This window comes from Brachyhypopomus gauderio, chromosome 16, assembly GCF_052324685.1.
Source record: "Brachyhypopomus gauderio isolate BG-103 chromosome 16, BGAUD_0.2, whole genome shotgun sequence".
In the NCBI taxonomy this organism is placed as follows: domain Eukaryota; kingdom Metazoa; phylum Chordata; class Actinopteri; order Gymnotiformes; family Hypopomidae; genus Brachyhypopomus; species Brachyhypopomus gauderio.
In genome coordinates this window covers 7,951,472-7,970,770 of record NC_135226.1, presented here as the reverse complement: position 1 = coordinate 7,970,770, position 19,299 = coordinate 7,951,472, and the positions used below count along the sequence as shown (strand labels likewise).

At 44.4% G+C, this 19,299-nt stretch overlaps 1 protein-coding gene across 1 annotated transcript; it reads right to left on the bottom strand.

Moving 5' to 3' along the window:
• Positions 1–476: 476 nt before the first annotated feature.
• On the bottom strand, positions 477–17,857 carry wscd1a (WSC domain containing 1a). Its single transcript, XM_076976801.1, has 9 exons — positions 17,527–17,857; positions 9,535–10,245; positions 9,296–9,410; positions 6,259–6,443; positions 4,229–4,350; positions 3,225–3,396; positions 2,852–3,016; positions 1,859–2,059; positions 477–1,362 (listed from the first exon to the last, which is right to left on the bottom strand). Exons 2-9 carry the CDS (start codon positions 9,950–9,952, stop codon positions 1,010–1,012), a joined length of 1,731 nt encoding a protein of 576 aa, XP_076832916.1. The 5' UTR covers positions 9,953–10,245; positions 17,527–17,857; the 3' UTR covers positions 477–1,009.
• Between the last annotated feature and the right edge of the window lie 1,442 nt (positions 17,858–19,299).

The following is a 19,299-nucleotide window of genomic DNA, read 5'->3' as shown; positions in this document are numbered from 1 at the left end:
TACCTGAAGTCAGAAGGCATTTTAGTTTGATAAGCAAACCACTGCAGTCCCTCGTGAAACTTGTTTATCAGACAGAGAAAGGCTGTAATGTTTGTGTTGGTTCTGTTACAAGATGGTGCCGCATTCTAAAATTGAGATATTATTGTACAAGTTTGCGTGAAACTTTTACAAGAAAAGCTCTTTTTTTATTTATCATGCTAGTTGTGGACATTTCGAAGAACTGTGGTATTTATCACTCCATTTGTGCAGGAGTATAAGTGCACTTTGCCTTTGCGCTCTCTGTCAGATTCCAGTCAAGCAAATTCATTGTGACATATATCTATACAACAAACATTATAGCAGTTGACTGCAGATATTATATATATATATATATATATATATATATATATATATATATATATATATATATATATATATATATATATATATATAATACCTCCGTGGAAACATTTGCCATCACAAGCATGTTTGTAAGATTATTTTATTAAAACTGACCGTTCTGATCTCATAATCTCATTACACAGAAAGCACACTGGAGTCTAAGTGAGTTTAAATGAAAAAAGATGGATCTTCTCAAGGCATCCCAAAGATTATATGACACATGATGGACATCAGTTTCCACTTGTTCAAATATCCACTTCAGCGACATTTCCCCGGTGACGTGGATCAAGATCTAATCTTTAACAAATCTGCACTGCATATTTAAACATGATGGTGCTGTGTTAAATAGCAATACTAGAGAAATATTAAAAACTGGCAAAAAAAAACCCAAAGGTATCAAGGCATACATATTTCTTACATTTCTACAACTTGCCACATTCAAGAAGAAAACCAATATCCATTTCACCCTACAACAATCCTCATGGCACAATTTTGAGCAGATCTAAATTGTCATATTGTACATCTCCTTGAATGTATCGCGTTTGCCATCCTGGCTGTGGCCAATTAATCTAGACTCTGGAGCCCAGGGTCCTTGAGGGAAGATCTTCCTCCATGTTTCAACCCCTCATCATCTTGGCAGGTATTCCTGAGGCAGGCCTGTATGATTACTAGCCCTGAGGGCCTGGTCCACCGCACTAATATAACCATCGATCAGTTTCCTCATGTCTGGTGTGAAGGGATCAAAGGCGGGTCGATGGGCGCCTGAGCGCTTAAAGTTCCCGTCCTTGTTGTTTTCGGCACAAAGGAGGCGTTCCTGGCTGACGCTGACGTTGAGGAAGGTGGTTACGGAGCGTAGCGTGGGCACCAGTGACTCCCTGAGCTCCTCGTAATGGACCACCAGCAGCCTACGACCAAAATGGAGCCAGTCCAGCACGTGCGATGCCCACCAGGACGCGTAGCTGCCCACAAACTCCGGCCAGTCTGCCGAGATACACACACACACACACACACACACACACACACACACACACACACACACACATACACACACACACACACACACACACAACGGCTCCCAGTGGTCAACAATCTTTAGGGAACATATATACAATATAACTTAAATAATACAGAACAGGACAGAATATTCTTGTTATTGTTAATGCAAATAATAATACTTTGTAAGAAAATAACTTGGCCATTTGTCCCACCACCTTCTCACTGATACACCTGTGGTAAGATTATTTGATCACATTTCCTATTTTAATAGCTAGTCATTCATTTAGGTCTTAGTGGCACAATTAATAAAATCGGCCAATCCGTTGCAATTGGCTTTTGGCCATACATACACCATACATACACCATACATACACCATACATACACCATGCTTCTACATAACACTGAGTAGAATATTGCCACATGGTGTGAACAAAACACATCCTCTTGTCAACAGGCCAATGAAAGAATGCCATGTGATACCTTTGCTTTTCCAGTGCTGATCAGAGGCATAGCCCAGATGACCTGCACATTTGCGGTTGAACTCCGCTATGAGGGAGCGGTAGGGGTTCCTTATGAGCAGGATGGCCGAGTCGTACATGTCGATATCGCGCCGGCCGCTCTCATGTGTCTTCACGCAGATGGTGCGACCACTCTTCCAATAATCCTTCTCGCCCTTGAAGCCTGCACAGAAGGAAGGAATACGGACTTAGGATGCAGAGCCACCACACACACACACACACACACACACACACACACACACACACACACACACACACACACACACACACACACAGACAGACACACACTTTTTGAAATAGCAAGTGTTGAAGGTTGAATATGTCCCCTCCACCACTCTGTCAGGCCAGTGATGGATTTGTGGAGACTGACTTTCAAGGTGGTCTGATTCTTTAATGAAAACTCAGTGGGTTCTTTTATGATTTGTGTTATGTATAAGTTTTGACTCAAAAGTATAAGGTACGGAGCATGAAAGTGAGCTGAAGGTTAGTCGATTCAGACAAACCACGGACTAAAACGACAAAGAGTGACTATGAGGGACCTGCCACGAAATAAGCAGGAAACTGAAGTGGAGACGTGAGGAGATGAATAGAGAAGAAAGCATCTGCAATGCCACACAAACAGGCTTGTAAATTTGACTTTAAAGAAATCAGTGCAAAGCATCTCTTTCCCACCAGTGAGTTGAACAAGGCTGTGTTTTGCAGGGATTCCCTAAATGATTAATGCTTTAAAACAGCGAGGGGCCTCTTGTGGGACCTCCTCAGAATAGGATGGACAATTACCTCCCTGAGCTTCCTACAGTGAAGTCAAAAACCCACTGGATTTTTCTAGGCTGAACTGACGCTGGTTCAATGGCATGTCTTAACAACGCACATTCTCTCACCGCCATCGACTACATGAGTAGATCAAGACACAACAATCCCCCTATGACATACAGATAAGGACAACGATGTTTACCTCTGTTATAAAGGGTCCCATCAAAGTAGTAGCTGCCTGTGTAATACCCAGTGGCCAGCTCGATCAGGTGCCTCACCCAAGTGTTTCCTGCCCCAGGGAAACTGGACAGAGCCACCAGACACTTTGACTTTTCTGGCAGGAATCTCCTCTCAGTACACCTGGAGTCTAGAAAACCACGCGATCCATAAAAGTAAAGTAGCCAATATCAGTTATTTCCACATTAATAGCAATATTATAACTGATTTCACAACCCCTTATAGGTTGCAGCAAATCAGAAATGTATTATATTGTGAAATATATCATTCAGCTGAACTCTGAACACGGCCGTTATGGTGCTGAAGACCTTTCTGAAGACACAGAGTCGTGCTCCTACCTTGCACCGGTGTCTGGTACACCTGAATGAAAGATGGGCAGCGTTTGGGGCTTTGGAGGCTGGTGTTCACACAGGAGCAGTGTTCTTCATCCACAGGGTCGCTGAGGGAGAAACACGGAGTGGCGTAGCCACAGAAGCAGCCCAGGCCGGTCAGCATGGCTAAAGGGAACTCCTAGTGAAAGAAGTCTGCGTTACACTATATGCCGCATCTTCATACGAGGTCTGTGCCCTTCATGTGAGAAGGTTAATGTGTTTTTAAAAAAACCGTGTTGGGTTTTGGGCTATGTGCTCAACAGACATGTTTTATACTAGCACTTTCAAATACTAAAATGAATCTGCACTTAACCTCACTCAGCTTATTATGTAGTTATTAATCTTATGGTATATATTATTTAGGAACGATTGTGAATTATTCAATGACTACACTGAAACCAAAATGAAAATTGCCGTTACGAAAGTGAGGAATGAGAATCTGTCCTCTGTGGTGTTTCCTTTAACCGTAAGGGGTTCAACTAACAGTGTTGTTTCACTTTGAAGTTGTTTGATTTTAACTTGTGCTTGCCCAAATGGAGCCTCTGTGTTTCTGTGTATCATTTCATCAAATCGCATCTATTTTTGGATCTCATTTAGTGATAGCGTTTTCAAAAGCCACAATTAGTTTCTCGGTTGACAATCAATTGACCTGCTGGAAGAGCGTGAACATAGCAATCCTGACAGAGGGGTCTACAATCACACGGCAATCACAGCATTCACGAAGCATGCCAGATTGATTATGGCATGCATCGATTCTCTTAAGGGCCACATTAATGTTTAAACAAGCAGATTGTTTTCAGAAAACTGCAGCAAAAGTTTTATGCAAGGTGTGCCAAGGAGAGAGCTACACAGTGCCCCAACCCCAGGAGAACCAGCCAATCAATGCTAATCTCCCAGTGATACAAATGAAGGAAAATACCAGCGAGGGGAACCGAGCATGCTGGGTAAGAGGACAGAGAAGAGAGGAGGACCTTTTCAGTGCACGCCTCAATGCAGGTCTGTGAAGTGAGGTTGGGAGGGGCCACGTGAGTCAAAGATGATGTCGTGGCATTGTCCGGCCTCCTGAAACAGCCACGGTAACGAACGTTTCTGTCTGAAAGCAGAAAAAGGCGACAGAGGTCACAGAGCGACTGCATATTTTAGGGAAAATAACTGCATGATTAATTGGTTCATAGTGCATTTACTGCTAACTGGGTTTGTCAGAATAATGTAAATGATGTGATATAAATAAAAAGTCCAATGAGACTTTGAGATCCACCTATTGTATGCTAACAGTGGATTGCAAGAAGCTTATATTCAATAATGTTCATGCTAATCAATGTGAATTCCTCAGAAGTCGGTATAAAATAGAGACATTCAGATGACGGACCTACATATATGAAACAGTGGGGCCTCGGCTAAAGCTTGATCGACTGGTTTCATGGGCAAAGCAGAGATAATAATAAAAAAAGAAAAGAAAAGAAAAAGAAAGAGAACTCTTCTGCGGTGTATGAAGGCTCGCAAATCCCTGGAGCCATATAAACATCTGTGCAGCCTTTATTCAAGCTGCAGTGTATCCAAGCTGCAGTGACACCAGTCTGGTCTCGAGTGCCGTTCTGGCGAGCCCGAGGAGACCCTCTCCCACTCATCTCCGTGTGCACGTGTCGGGCCTGTGCACGGCTACTGGAGAGTCATTAACTAGCACGCGTCGGCTCGCCCGTGGGACGCTGGATATCACCATCCCCGCTGGAGTCTGAAGGGCTTTGACCACCTCTCCAAACAAACGAAGAAACACTGCAGCCTCAGACGGACCGGAGCGATGACACAGCTGCACTAAACCATCAAACATGTGGCTTTTGAAGCCCTGCGTACACAGCCACAAGGAGCAGGGGGAGTCGGCCCAGAGACAGCAGGGATCAAGTTTGTCGGCGAGATGTTCAAAGTGACCACAGCAAGACATCTGCGTACTGTGATAGATTCAATAAACAACCATTAAAAAAAATGTATTATCTTGTAAGATGTCATTAGGACGAGGTTACACAAGAAAAGCAAACAGGATTAAACTGGATTGATGGAAAGTGTCTCTGCATCAAGTGTGATCAAGGATGGCAGTTGAATCTCTGCGGTTTCTTCGTTAACAGCCGTACGCAGAGATGTATATGGAAAACGCGCATATAGAACAAGCCACGGCATAAATAAGCAATTAGGAACAAAACAAACGGGGATGGCGATGTCTTTTCACAGTTTGTGTGATTTATTTATAAATAATGAATAACCCTCTCTATTTAGGGCATAAAATATGCTCTGGAGTTGTAACGGTTGGATGCGAGATTGCGCGAGAGAGGATGCAGCTGGCATGGAGTTGGACCGCCTCCAGCTGGCCTCCGCCCGCGCGAGACCGGACGGCCGGACGAGCCCCAGTCAGCAGCATGTGGGTGGGGTTGGTGGAGCAGCCAGGGCCCAGGCATATGGCTATTCATAGATCTGGAGCCTGGCCCTCCATCACCTGCAGGACGAGCACCACGAGGCCAAGAGCTCAGCAGGCTGTGTGCATCTATGCTACAATAACAGGAAACTGAGGTGCGAGTTGTGAGTTTGCTATGCATACCTGTGCGTGCATAGATTAAGCATACCTACATGTAGGTAGATTATGTACATTTTAATGCATATAGATTATGCACACGTGTGGCAGAGGGAACCGAGACTGCTGTGCATGCCCTGTGGTGCTGTGAAAATCCATCAGAGCCCTTTTTGAAAATGTGTGCGCATGCATATGTGTGGGTGTGTGTCTGTATGTGTTTGTGTATGTGACTGGAGAACCGATGCTGTGCCAGACATACGCCAGATGTTTTTGCAAGAAGTCTTTCATGACAGACATGCTTATGAGTGTGTGTGTATGTGTGTGTGTGTGTGTGTGTGTGTGTGTGTGTGTGTGTGTGTGTGTGTGTGTGTGTGTGTGTGAGTGCGTCTTGTAGGTCATAACCAAGAGACAATGTCCCGGAAGCGTTTACTCTGTACTTACACCTCTTCTGTCCTGGGAGCATGTCCTCCACCTTGTAGACAGACAGGCGGGCCACGCCCCCACAGACCGAGCCCTTCTCTCCTTTGCAGTCCAAATTACACTCCTCCTCCTTCATCCGAGCACTGGTGACATGGTTGCCACAGTAACACTCGGACCCGTACTCCAAGCCAGCATACTGGTACCCACTGTGTGAACAAACGAGGGGCCAAGTGAGATTCTAGCGATTAAAACCTTCGCCAGTTCTGGGCCGGAACTGCAGCACCATTCTCGGTTCATTTTCCGTGCAGGTTTAGTGCTTGTAAAATGTTACTGCTGCAAAATGAATGGCAACCACACACACATCACACACTTCACACACACTATTTATGAAGTCTGACCCTGAGAGAGCAGGCAGGAGCACGCGTAACGTGAACTAAATGTTCAGAAAAGTCAGGCTTACATTTTAAATGACTTCCTCTTAAATAACTTCAACAATTACTTGCACCAAAAATTCTAATTAGATATCACATTACTCATTGCGCCACTGTCCTATAGGGACCAAAGCAAGTCTATCCATTCTCCTTGACCTTTAAAGCTTAAAGTTCCCCCTTTTAAATAACTTCAGCTATTACATTATTAGAATTATAATAATAATATAATATTATTAGATTCTACTTTAAATCCAATTTACATATACATTAGATATCACGGCCCAGTTAACGGTTCTCTTTGGACCAATGCGTAAAGGACTTCACAGCTTCACGTGGAGGATTCTGGAATGGCACACCGTGATATGCCTTGAGCATCAGTGCTGGTTCTGCAGTTGGAGTCGCCATGTCATGGCCCAGAGTAAAACGAGTGAAAACCTTCCATCTAGCTCCAAGTCAGCTCAACGACGGCCCCAGCACCTCACCCAGGCACGGCTGCAAGACGGAGACAGCCCTGAGGGGTTTAGCTTTCGATCACTGGCTGGATCGTCGCACCAAACAGCTGCCCCGACACCTTGCTGGTGCCCGGCGCTGGCCGGAGCCTGTCTGTAGCGACGGCTCTCCTCAAGGGGCAGCGCCAAGCCATCTGGCCTGTTCCACACAGTAGAGGCAGACGTCTCCTGGCCGCCTGAGCTCACCTCGACTGCTCGGACATGTCATCCTCCAGCTCCTCGGTGCACAATGCACGCCAGGTTAGTTGATATCTGCTTGCCCGTGATCCAACCAACACCCCCCTCCCCATTCTCATCTCCACACTCCTATCATGCCAGGCCCACAGTGACATGTATCGAAAGGCCAAGATCCACCGTGTGATGGCGTTCGGAGCCTGCCCCCTGCTGTGCTCAAGGTGTATTAGACTCGTCTCCTGATCCCACTTCCATCACCTTACCCCAACCTGTTCGAAACGTGCCGCTGACACATCGCTATGGAAACCTCAACAATCATTCTTCCCGTGAAATAGAGGTTGGGCCTGGGTAGCTCAGAGCACCCCTGAGCTCTCTGGTACCTGACAGCCCCTCTAAGCCTCTAAATCCAGGTAGGGCCAGCAGTGTCCTCTGTCTGGAGAAGCCGGAAGCACATGGAGGAAGCTCTCCTCAAACACAGGCAAATCGGCGGCTTTCAAAAGCTTGCACTGACAGAGTATTTTAACAGTCTCTTTACAGTAATTGCCCTCACTGTCATCCACAGCGAACAAGCTATGATTCATTTTTCAGGTTAAAACGCACATTTTCTTTGGTACATTTTTCTAAAAATATGTTTTATAAATAAATTTAAAAGTGTGTAAATTATATCTTATGTGTACAATGTGTAAAAGTAAATTGCATAAAATAAATATGTTCAACTTGTACAGTTTATTCAAAACATTTATGGAAACCGATGTCCTAGATTTCAAGGAGGGTTTGACTTGCCACCCACTTCCGTAAAATAATTTCTTTCTCAGAAAGACCTTGTGAGTGTACAGATGGAGACGCCATGAAGGGGGTGTGTTGAACATCCTTCAGCTCCTCAGCAATGGCCAATTTCTGCCAAGAACTTCTCAGTGTCACTGCCTGGTTAAGAATGACCCAGTACCACTGCCCCATGAGGAATTCATCTGTGGTCAGGAACACTCAGACGCTGAACACAGTGGGCAACACGTTACAGCACAGCAACACAAGGGCTATGGAGTCTAACAGCACACTTATAAAATGCACTATAATAAATAAATGACCAGGGAGTATATGTTCTCGATAGGCACAGGGGTGTAGTGTGCAGGAACTGTATGAGGGCACCACATCTCAAATAAGTCAAAGTGATCCTTTTTTTTTACCATGCAAGCCTCCTGACAGAATCTGTGAGACACCAAACCAGACAGTCATAATGGACCCCATTCATGGCTGAAACTAGAACGCTGAATGCGGACAGCTGCACTGTTGTACATATTACACATTTTGTTTATGCCTGCAAAACATGTCAACATCTTTAGCCACAAAAATTTCATGCATAAATTCTACCACCGAAAAAGGTTTTTTGCTAAAACAAATTTCATCACCTAACGTTGCTTCAAAGTAAGTTGCGCCAACACCTCGGTTAAGAATTAATAACAAATTCTCGCCAGCACTGTCTCAGACTAGACCCGACATTGACTCCCATGAGCGGTTTTCTGCTTAGCTATTTAAATTGCCCCAAAAGACGGCAAACGCCACCATGTTATTAAATAAGCTTTGACACACTGTGGGCTAATTAAAGGGGGCAATCCTCAATAACCCAATTTCTCTGGTGGTCAATTAACTCCCAGCCGAGGATCTGGAGCAGGTGTCGGCTCCTTCGCTACAATCAGCAAAGGCACCCTTAACATCCTGGCTGACGGAAGCCAGACTCCAGACCTGTTCCCTTAATTGGTCCCGTTCCAAATCCCACAGCCCTAGAGGAGCCAGCTGGCACTGTGCTGCACACTCTGTTCGCATCCCTGAGCACTTTCACTACTTCTTGATTTAAGTCAAGTATGAAAGGAGCTTCTAGCCAGCATATGAGTCTCCTGGTGGCCTGGTGGAGGAGGGAGTCTAGGTGTGTTTAGGGTTATCTGGTACCTTTCTGTGCAGGTGTCCTGGCACAGGGTGCTGGTCATTTTGCGGAAGTCGTAGAACACCACGCCCTTTAAGGCCCGGTCCATTGGGTCGTCCGCAAAACATCCCACGTAGGTGCCTTGTTGGACAAGTGACACACAACGAACTGTAATACTTGAGATCAAATTCATCGAGCAAACCATTACTGACACAACCATTATTGACATTTTTAGGAGACTGAAGCTATGACATCAGAGGTTTACCTTTGTGCCTGACGTTCCTCTTCGGACTGGCCCTCTCGGGCCTGGCCATGTCCCGCTCGGACATCAGGCTATGGAACCAGCGTCTACGCAGGTGCCTGATCTCTTGGTTGCGTGACATCAGCCACTGGGGTCCAATCCCATCCTCCGACTCAGTCCCGCGATAGGCTTTCATGATCAAACGAGGACCCACCCCGCCGTACCTGGTCCCGAGGGCAGGGGGCACCAGAGAGCGAGGCGGGGGCGGCGGCAGCGAGGCAGGAAGAAGAAAGCCTCCACCGCTTCCCCGCTGATACACCACAAATCCGGACCTCTGCAGCAGGAGCACACTTCCTGCCATGATGTAGGCCACACCCAGAAACAGGAAGAGCAGCTGAGTCCGTCGCAAGAACCGCTGGAGTCTGTAGAAGGGCTTCGCCATCTTCCCCTTCTCTTGGGCTCGGCCGCGTCGTTACGATGTCATGCCGGCGTGGCACCCACCCGGACCAGGTAGCGACGCTTTTTCACGATTTCCGCGAGGAACCCTTATTTACATTCTGATTGAAAACAGACTGCTGCAAATCCCACCTAGCGCGCGCCGATTCACCGCTTCAGTGCGGCCGCACGTGCCAGCGCGAGGATTAGGCTAAAGCGACGTCGTTGTGCTCCATCTCTTGTTGACAGAAGTACCTCAGGCTTAGCATGCTCTCCCTCAGACACCGAGGCTCAGAGAACCTAATGTGAAAATAGAAAGAAGTTAGTTACAAGTCAGGGCACATCGTTTACATTTATATATATTTTTATCCTTAGTGATAAACCTGAGAATTGGAGATCAGAGGGAAAATATGGATGAGGCATGTTCACACTTTTTCTCTGGTTGTGTCTCCATTAGGTGTAGAGGAAGCAGTGCTGGCTAAGCCGACTCCACTGTGGTCTCCTTTCCGTCTTTATGGAACAGCAGTGACCTTTTCTGAAAGCGATCCAAGTCACTCATCTCAAATTTAAAACAGATGTGTTAACTGCTCCTAGTCTCAGTGCATTTCCTCTCCTAGTTATTTAATATCTCTCTGAAAAAAAATAAAATACATAATACGTATTTCGTAAAGTTTTGCTGACTGATATGCACGGTAATTAATGCTGGCATGCAGACTCTGAGAAACTCGTTTGGACAATGGCATTTCTTACAGTGGAGAAGCACTTGCACAGCACTTTGTGAGGCTTAATCTGCACGTTATTTCAGCTCCAAAGGAGAGTGCTTGTTAGCTGGAAGACTTGATAAACAAACCTCGCAAGGGGCCCGATGTGAAGCCGGGGCTCGGCTTTCCTTGTAAGCTGCACACAACTCACTTCAGGGCCCCTGTTTACTTCTGATGTGTTCTATCTGAGATCTACCGACTGAGGCCCCAGCAGAGGGGAAACATGAGTCCTGTGCTGATTCATTTTAAGAGCTGATGGTATAATATCCAGAACGTGCATGAATATGAATGAGCGGTTATTGTACTTGAGATGTGACATGAAAAGCGTTCAAGCCCACACCGATGGCAGAGAAGCTCAGAAATTTTCCATGGCCGCCAAACGAATGTTTCTGCCGCTATTCATCCGGGTTTTCGCACCGTATCTTCATTTGATTTTATTTCTCTTCCGCACTCCATGGCAAGAACGACGGTATTTTATTTTAAGAGGGTGGGAAAAAAAATCTTCCCCCGGGGATAATTGGTCCCTTTGCAACACGGCACACAAAGCTGCCTCCGCTGACTAAGACCCGCTTTTGTCAGTTTAACCCCTTGCCCCTTGTGCTGGGCCCGGTTCTGGCAAAGGGCCCAGATCTACACAAATGCCAAGGATGCAGTGGCGGGCGTTCTTGCCGACACCAGGGAAACCAGAGGCGAGGGCCTGCTGAGAATGCCAATCAGCCCGGAGGCCCATTATCCCGTGGGGCGCCGAGCAGCTAGTGACTGGCGGCTGGTGGACTTCCGTCAGAACCAGTGCAGACGCAGAGGCAGGCTGCAAGCTTCTGACAGCTCTATTCTAATGAAATGAAAATGAAATGTGCCATATTTTGTCAATTGTGATTTTTACACCCCAATCGAAATTTGTCCTCCGCTTTTAACCCATCTGTGCAGTCAGAACACACACACACACACACACACTAGTGATTACTAGGGGGCTGTGGATCAAACGTACCCAGAGCGGTGGGCAGCCCTAGCCCGGCGCCCGGGGAGCAGTTGGGGTTAGGTGCCTTGCTCAAGGGCACCTCAGTCATGGCCTGTCTGGGAATCGAACCCACGACCCTCCGGTCACAAGACCAGTTCCCTAACCGCCAGGCCATGACTGCCCCATGACTTCCAACCACGGGCGGAGATGACAACGACACGCATGAAATCAAAACAGGCAGACCGTCACTGGCGTTCAACTCTCTCAGCACAACACATTCAAACTACACGCCGATGTCCGAGACTGAAATCTCATACCAAGTAATTTCCGCACAGCAGTGAACGATTGTTTTGTTGCTTCTTAACAATCTAAATTGAATTTTATCTATATTCGGGGTCTGCATAACTCATTGTGCGGAAAGAAAAAGTATTCTCTTACGATAGCTTTAGATCAATGATCCTGAAAATGAACTCAAATTAAAACTCAGTGTTCCTTTGCAAACAGAGAGTTCCTCTTTGTGGTTGCACAAGCTCAGGTGGTGGGGAGGTGACAATTCTGAGCTATGATGAGGTTATCAACACAGTCTCATTCATAACAACATTAGCCTTTGGAAGGAGAACTGTTAATTAAAGGATGCCCTATATTAGAACGGTACTTATTTCATTAGCTATAAAAGGCATAAATGTGAATGTGAAATTCCTCATTACTGCAATATCTTCTCTCTAGCTGTGTAGTATCCCTGCTGGTAAATGGTATTTAAATCACAACGAAACAAACAACTACTGCTGAGCCCAGGGAGCTTTTCTTTTCATTCCAACCTTACAACACTGGGTTGTATTTTTACATTTTTAGTTAGCTGGATATGCAACAAAAGGAAACCTGTGCTGTATTCAACTGCGGTATCATGGGCCTGTTTGTTTCTTCCTGTTTTCTGCAGCAGGTCGCCCACTGAGACTGCGTAGTGACTTGTGGGCAACAGCAGGGCGGCGCTTGGGGGTCTACAGCCATGTGCCCATTTGTCTTAACTTGTATTCCAAATCTGCAAGCCAAGCCATCGCAAATGTAATACAATAACCGGAGCGCCTGCGTCCCCACAGAGACGTTTATGGATCTGCATTGTATGTGGGGTGGACTGAATCTGAGCGTTACTCAACCAATTCTGCATTTACAGCAGCTAACAGTGGCTCTGCCATTGTTGTGTGAAGTATTGCTCCATAAAGATTTGCTGACATGAACAACATAATTTAACCTCAAAAAGGTGAATTGGCGAATTTTGAAAGCATCAAATTTAATACAATTCTGGGGGGGGGGGGGGGGGGGGGTTCATCTCTTAAGGAAAGCGCAATTTATATGATAAAATTATGCAAACTGACTCCAGTACAATGTTTCTCTGCAATGTGGTGCTAGTACTGGGTTAACACGAAAGAGTGTGATAATATATATATATATATATATATATATATATATATATATATATATATATATATATATATATATATATATATATATATCGTGTTTTCCTTAAGTGATATTTATACTGGGTTTCAAAACAGCCCGTTTGAATCCAAAGTTCCAGCCCCAATTGGTAGAGTCGTTGGACGCCACTACAAATCTTGATTAGAAGAGAGTGACAGCAGTGCTCAAATTATTAAGCTGTGGCTTGTGGAAGCTTGCACAGTGCTTATACATATATTTATATACATATTTAGCATTTTTCTATGATAGAAATCACCTCAGATGCGGTCGGAGACGTCAGTCACTCTCTTTCACCCGCCATGAAGCCAGCCGTGTCCCACTTCTTAAAATTTGTTTTAAGGAGTGTAAATATGTCGTCTAAGCCCTCTACTAGATGTGAGCATTGAGTCTACACACAAATGGGGAATAAGCAGAGAGTGAAGCAGACCGAGTCTGCCAACTAGATAAGGATTTTATGCATGTATGCTACACAACTTGCTGTGTAATACTTCACCACACACCCAGTTTCACAGTTTCACAGTCCCAATGAATGTTTCTCTCAGTGGAGACTTTTTTCCTTCAAAACTGGCATAAAAGCCACCTAGACATCTTTAACGTTTTGTAACACGGGCCCAGGCCTTATGGTGTGTTTTTGGGGAGTTTTTTTTTTTTGGTCTCCAGTGGAGATTCTGTCAGTGTCTTTGGCCAGGAATGCATGCCTCAGTGGGCAGCAGACACATGAGAAGTGACCTGTGGTGCCAGTGACATGTAGCAACCCAAATCTGTCTTCCCTCACTCACAAAACGGGCGTAGGCCAAACGGCAACATCCCAATGCCACTTACCTCATTTTCTGCCACTCACAGTTTTTTATCTGATTTGAAGTCATTTTTTTATCCCCACGCATAAACAGTCAGCAGTGAGGTTCATCGGCTTGTTTGCATTTTAAATAATAAACTGTTGTTCTAATTGTATGGGTGAGAAAAAGAGAAAAACCGAAGAAAAAAATTCCACAGACATAATAGTTCACATTAATCTGAAGTGCTGTAATTACAAATCAGGCATTCTATGTGATGATGTAACCCTGCTATTTCTGAGGTACTGACGGGGTTTAAATACTCGTATCAAAGAGAATCAGGGAAGATCTTTCCGCTGTCAGATCAGCACTTTATCCTTTTACTTTTACTTCCTAAGGGAAAGGCCAATCAAAGGAGCGTACTCTCTGATTGATGTGGCCCCATTATGGAGAATCCCACCAAGCCGCTGCACGAGGACGCCCCAAAGCAAGTGCCCCCAAACTCAGACTTCATTATGCACGTCCAACCTTTTCAATTCCAGACTAATTTTTTTTGTTATTAAGACATTTTACTCAGTATCTACTGTGAAGCAGCACCTGGGGTGACGCAGGACCTAACGTACTGGGTGGAACTACGATCCATGAGTATCGTTGAATAAATGATGAATACGGCTACATCTGAGCTATTTTAAAGGTAGGTGAATGATAGCATTTCCAAAGTCTACCGATGGATCTGCTCATTTTCACAAAATGCTCTTTGTGTCATTTTTCTCACAGCACAGCACATCCATAGCTGACAGGTTTGAATCATGAACCAATGGGACAATGGCAGTATTCTCCTACACTACAGTTGACCAGAAACCCAACATTCCTGATGCACACCGTATGTTCAAGGCTCGGGCCTACAGCACAGCGTGCTCACAAGTCCATGCGACGGGGAACAGTTTTCCACCTTAAAGGTTACACGTTGAAACCACAGTTTGCATCTGCTGAGGCAGACAGCAGTAAGTATGGCCCTGATACGTGACCCGTGTCAAATAAGCTCTGCTTCAGCACGCCAGTGCCCTGTGGGAGTCCAGCAGATAGCCAGCGAATCTAAAGGCTGATGCGTAAAAATTTTGCTTCGAATACACTATCTCCTATTATTTATGTTTCGTGTTGTTTGGGTCACATTTACATTTGCAGATTTACGGCAGGGTCATAAACAAGCCGCTATGAGCTCGATAAACGCCTACGGAAATGATGGCAAACACCAGCCCATGGACACTGTTTTATTAACCACTAAAGTCAAATGGAAGTATGTACAAAAGTGAACTGACATGGGAGACTATAGAAGCAGACATTGTGCAGAGCTGAGAGGGTGATCTGCAGTAGGACCTCAGGAAATATGCACGCACACACACACACACACACACACACACACACACACACACGCACACACACACACACACACACACACACACACACACACACACACACACACACACACACACACACACATTCAGCAGAACTTGCCTGTGTGCATGGATGTGCATAGATGTGGCTGTGTGCATGTGCATAGATTTTTATTAGTAGCTACATATTGCATATTAAGTACATTAATTATTCATTATTCACCTCTTGTTCCATTTCTGCAACTTCACCTTCACCTAGATTGACCAGCTAGGAAAGAAAGAAAAATTACATAACAAATGCTTTTTCTATTCATTCGTGGCTGTGGGGTTTGGAAGACATTACTCTGAATAGTACAATGACACAGTACAGTGTGATCTCTCTCTCTCTCTGTCTCTCTCTGTCTCTCTCTCTCTCTCTCTGTCTCTCTCTCTCTCTCTCTCTCTCTCTCTCTCTCTCTCTCTCTCTCTCTCTCTCTCTCTCTCTCTCTCTCTCTACATAAACCAAAATGACCCTACTTGTGACAAGCTTTAGTGGCCAAAGACAAGAAGCACCAAGCTAGCTGGCTTCCTAGAGTGATGACAGCTCCAGTCGAACAGTCAAAAGAGGATTTTCACTGGAGAGCCCTCACGGAGACACTGAGAGTCATTTGGTATTTGGTCCAAGGCTAAGCTTAATCTGTCTGGTAAAGCATCATCCCCTCTGACTGCCCGGGCGTGTCAAAATAAAAGCCATGTTATATTTTGACTATATCTTAGCTCAGCATCTCTTCACTGGAGACGTTTGGAAAGGCATGTCCTCCTTTCTGAGAACGACAGAAGGTTTTCGTAAAAGACATCGTGAATCAAACTAATCCCGAAGAAGCGAAGCACTCCCCTTTCAGTCTTGTTTGAGTCTGAATTCAAGAAGCGGGTAAAAGCCCAACGCAGCACCCCACACACTGAACACCAAACCTGCACTCAGCACACCCGCCACCATGAAATACGTACATCAACTTTTAGTGCAAGAACTAAGTCCATTATAGTGTTTGTTGTTCAAGCCAGAAATAAATCACATATGGAAGAAAGAAAGTGCTTGCTCTACCAGTCAAGCCATTCATAATAATAGACAAACCAGATTTAATGCCGGACTCAATCATTATTATAGGTGCGCATATTAAAAAAAAACCTAATAAAAATAGTGCCCAGACATTCATGTCCATTTTTCACATACAGATGTCAGATGTTCCAGAAAAGCTTCTACACACAAGTGTGGAATGAAGAATCTGGTACTGTGTCAGGGGCCAGTGATGGTCTGCATGCATCGAGGAAGCACTCACATGACAGAATTTGCAATGCCTGCATCTCTCATCACAAATCATCTACGAGTGGAGGATCTTGGCAAACTGCTGAAAGGTCAACTGTGACAAACGATCTTGATTAAGAGTAGACATGGGGCTAAAAGATTCATTGACAGCAGTCTTTTAGTGAACCTCTATAATTAGCTGAAGTAATAATGGATATAGCAGCACTTTTAGTGTATAATCATGTAAATACACAACACATGGTCTCAAACAGTCTCAATGTTCATAGAATCAAAAACAAATTCTGTGTTTGTTCTGCGAACGATGCTGTGATGGAAAGTTTTCATGCAAGTTATATTTCATCAGAGTGCAAAATTACTCCACAGCAACCATTTAAGCTGCTTAAAACAACAACAATAACAATAATAATAATAATGATAATAATAATAATCGTAGTTATTATAAAGTAACCATAATATCTAGTCACAATAGTAAAGACAAGTGCAGGCTTAGAGATCTCAAAGAAAACGTCTTGAGACGTGAAGTGCGCTTCTCGCAGATTGGACCTAGAGTCCGGGAAAACATGGAGCCCAGAGCTTCGCATCCACCTTAAAGATATCTGAGAGTGAAGAGTTGGAGGAACACGCCGTCTTCCCCCATATCTTCAGATTGTGCCAGATAATATTAGTACATGTTACACCACCGGAAACGTGGTCACGCGTCTCTTAAAGAGTGACATGTTCATGTTCAGTCCAAATCACTTGTCTTCATTCTTATTCAAGTCCGTTTGATACCACACACAGGGTGTAGGCATGGGTCAGATGCTGTTCTCTGTTATTCATAATAAAAACTTTTGCGTTTCATATAATATTGAAATGTGAATTAAGCTAAACGCGACACTTTAAACGCAAGCAGAACACACGGAACAAATGTTCTTACCTTCAAACGAGAACACTTCATCAAGATACAGGAGCGGCTTTCCAGGGGCTAAAAAATACTTTAGGTTACTCAAATTCACCATCAGTGTGTCTGTTTGCAACAAGCATCTTCTGCGTTTCAGTGGCTGGACGAGATCTTGTTCTCCTCTTGTGTCTAGCGCTCCTGATGAATGTCACTAATCCGCTTTCGTTTTCTTATTTCGCGTCAAGCTGTGATAGCACTAGAGCAGTAATAAGCCTTATCTTAATCCGTGTCTCCGTTACTTCGTAGTCCCACGATCGCTCTCGGAACCCGACAAGCCCAGCTGTTTTAAGTCTGACAGCGCCGTGACTCTGCGCATGCGCTGCTGCGACCACCACGAGCACACAGGCTCGCTCAAGCGGCCAGCCGGGATGAATGAATTATCCTGTAAATTAATTGATTCCTTCCATTAGCTTCATTTTAACGAAGCCTACGTAGTGTGTTTCATAATAGATATTATAACAAATATGCCAAGAGGAATTTAGGTGATTTTGTCATGTACAGATACCTCAGAGACATGAGGTTTAGTCGAGTTTAGTCAAATTGTTTACTTTAGTTTAATTGTCACGAGTTTAACTGCAGATTTACAAATGACAGTAGAATAAGTGTTTTGAAAGGAATTACGAGTTTTTTTATATAAATATGAATCACATACTGGCATAATGACTGTCGTAGTCTGAATGAGAACTACAGAAAGGTTAAGAGTAGGGAGGTTACAATCAATCCCTGATTTGTTCAGTTATAAACGTTTAAGTATTGTCATGGTAGATAACTACTCCATAATGGAAATGCACTCAGCATCAGTATCCTACTGTGCAGTAGGAACCTTTGTCAGGTCTGGTCTTCATGGACCAGTGTGACATGGTATTCATGCTTCCTGAGTCACTGTTATGACTAATAGAAGAAAAGAATTGTGAGGCCCTATCAAAAAGCCATCACACTCCCACTAGACCACTGAGACGACACTTTATGTAGTTACACAAGAGGTAATCAACCAAACAAATGAACCAAACCAAAGATCCTAAGTGGATATAGCAAGTGAACATCAAATAACGTTTGAACTCAAATGCAAAAAGAGAGATTTGGTGGAAATAGCAGGCTAAGTAAATAGAGAACCTGGCCATCGATCATAAGAATCATTGGGTTGAACCAGGTTATTGACAAGTAGCTCCACCTCGTAATCAAAGTGGCCATGGCTAATTCTTTAGAATATAGCCATTGATGATGTTAGATGTTAGATGTTAGAAAAGATGTTACCTAGCATAGATTCATAACCAGACTGGCATTTTACCAGCTCATAGCCCCATTAAGCAAGCGTAGGATGTCAATTCCTCTCTTCGTATGTGCTGCTTTAACAGTGTCAGTGAAACAAATTGTGGGCAGAATTGTGAAAATGTAAAGTCCGTTTTATGTTGCAGTATCTTCAATATCCCAATGCAAAAAACGCTGGCAACGCGGAAACAGTGTTTGGCTTGTGTTTGGCTCTGCTGTGGTACTGTTAATTGGATAAAGCTTAAATGATAACATTCACACTCCCGGTTACTGATTCAACAGGCTTCAGTCTGCTTATCATCACACACTAGCACCAAGTGTTTCCGGAATACATTTTGTATTTAAATTGCTGTCTTATAAACACATTTACGCTGTGCATGATGGTGCCTTTGTGTGTGTTTCTGAATTGAAATGTGTCTGCAGTGGCGTCATTACCTCGATCGATGAGACCAGAGCTGGCCCTAAGGTCACAGTCAGAGA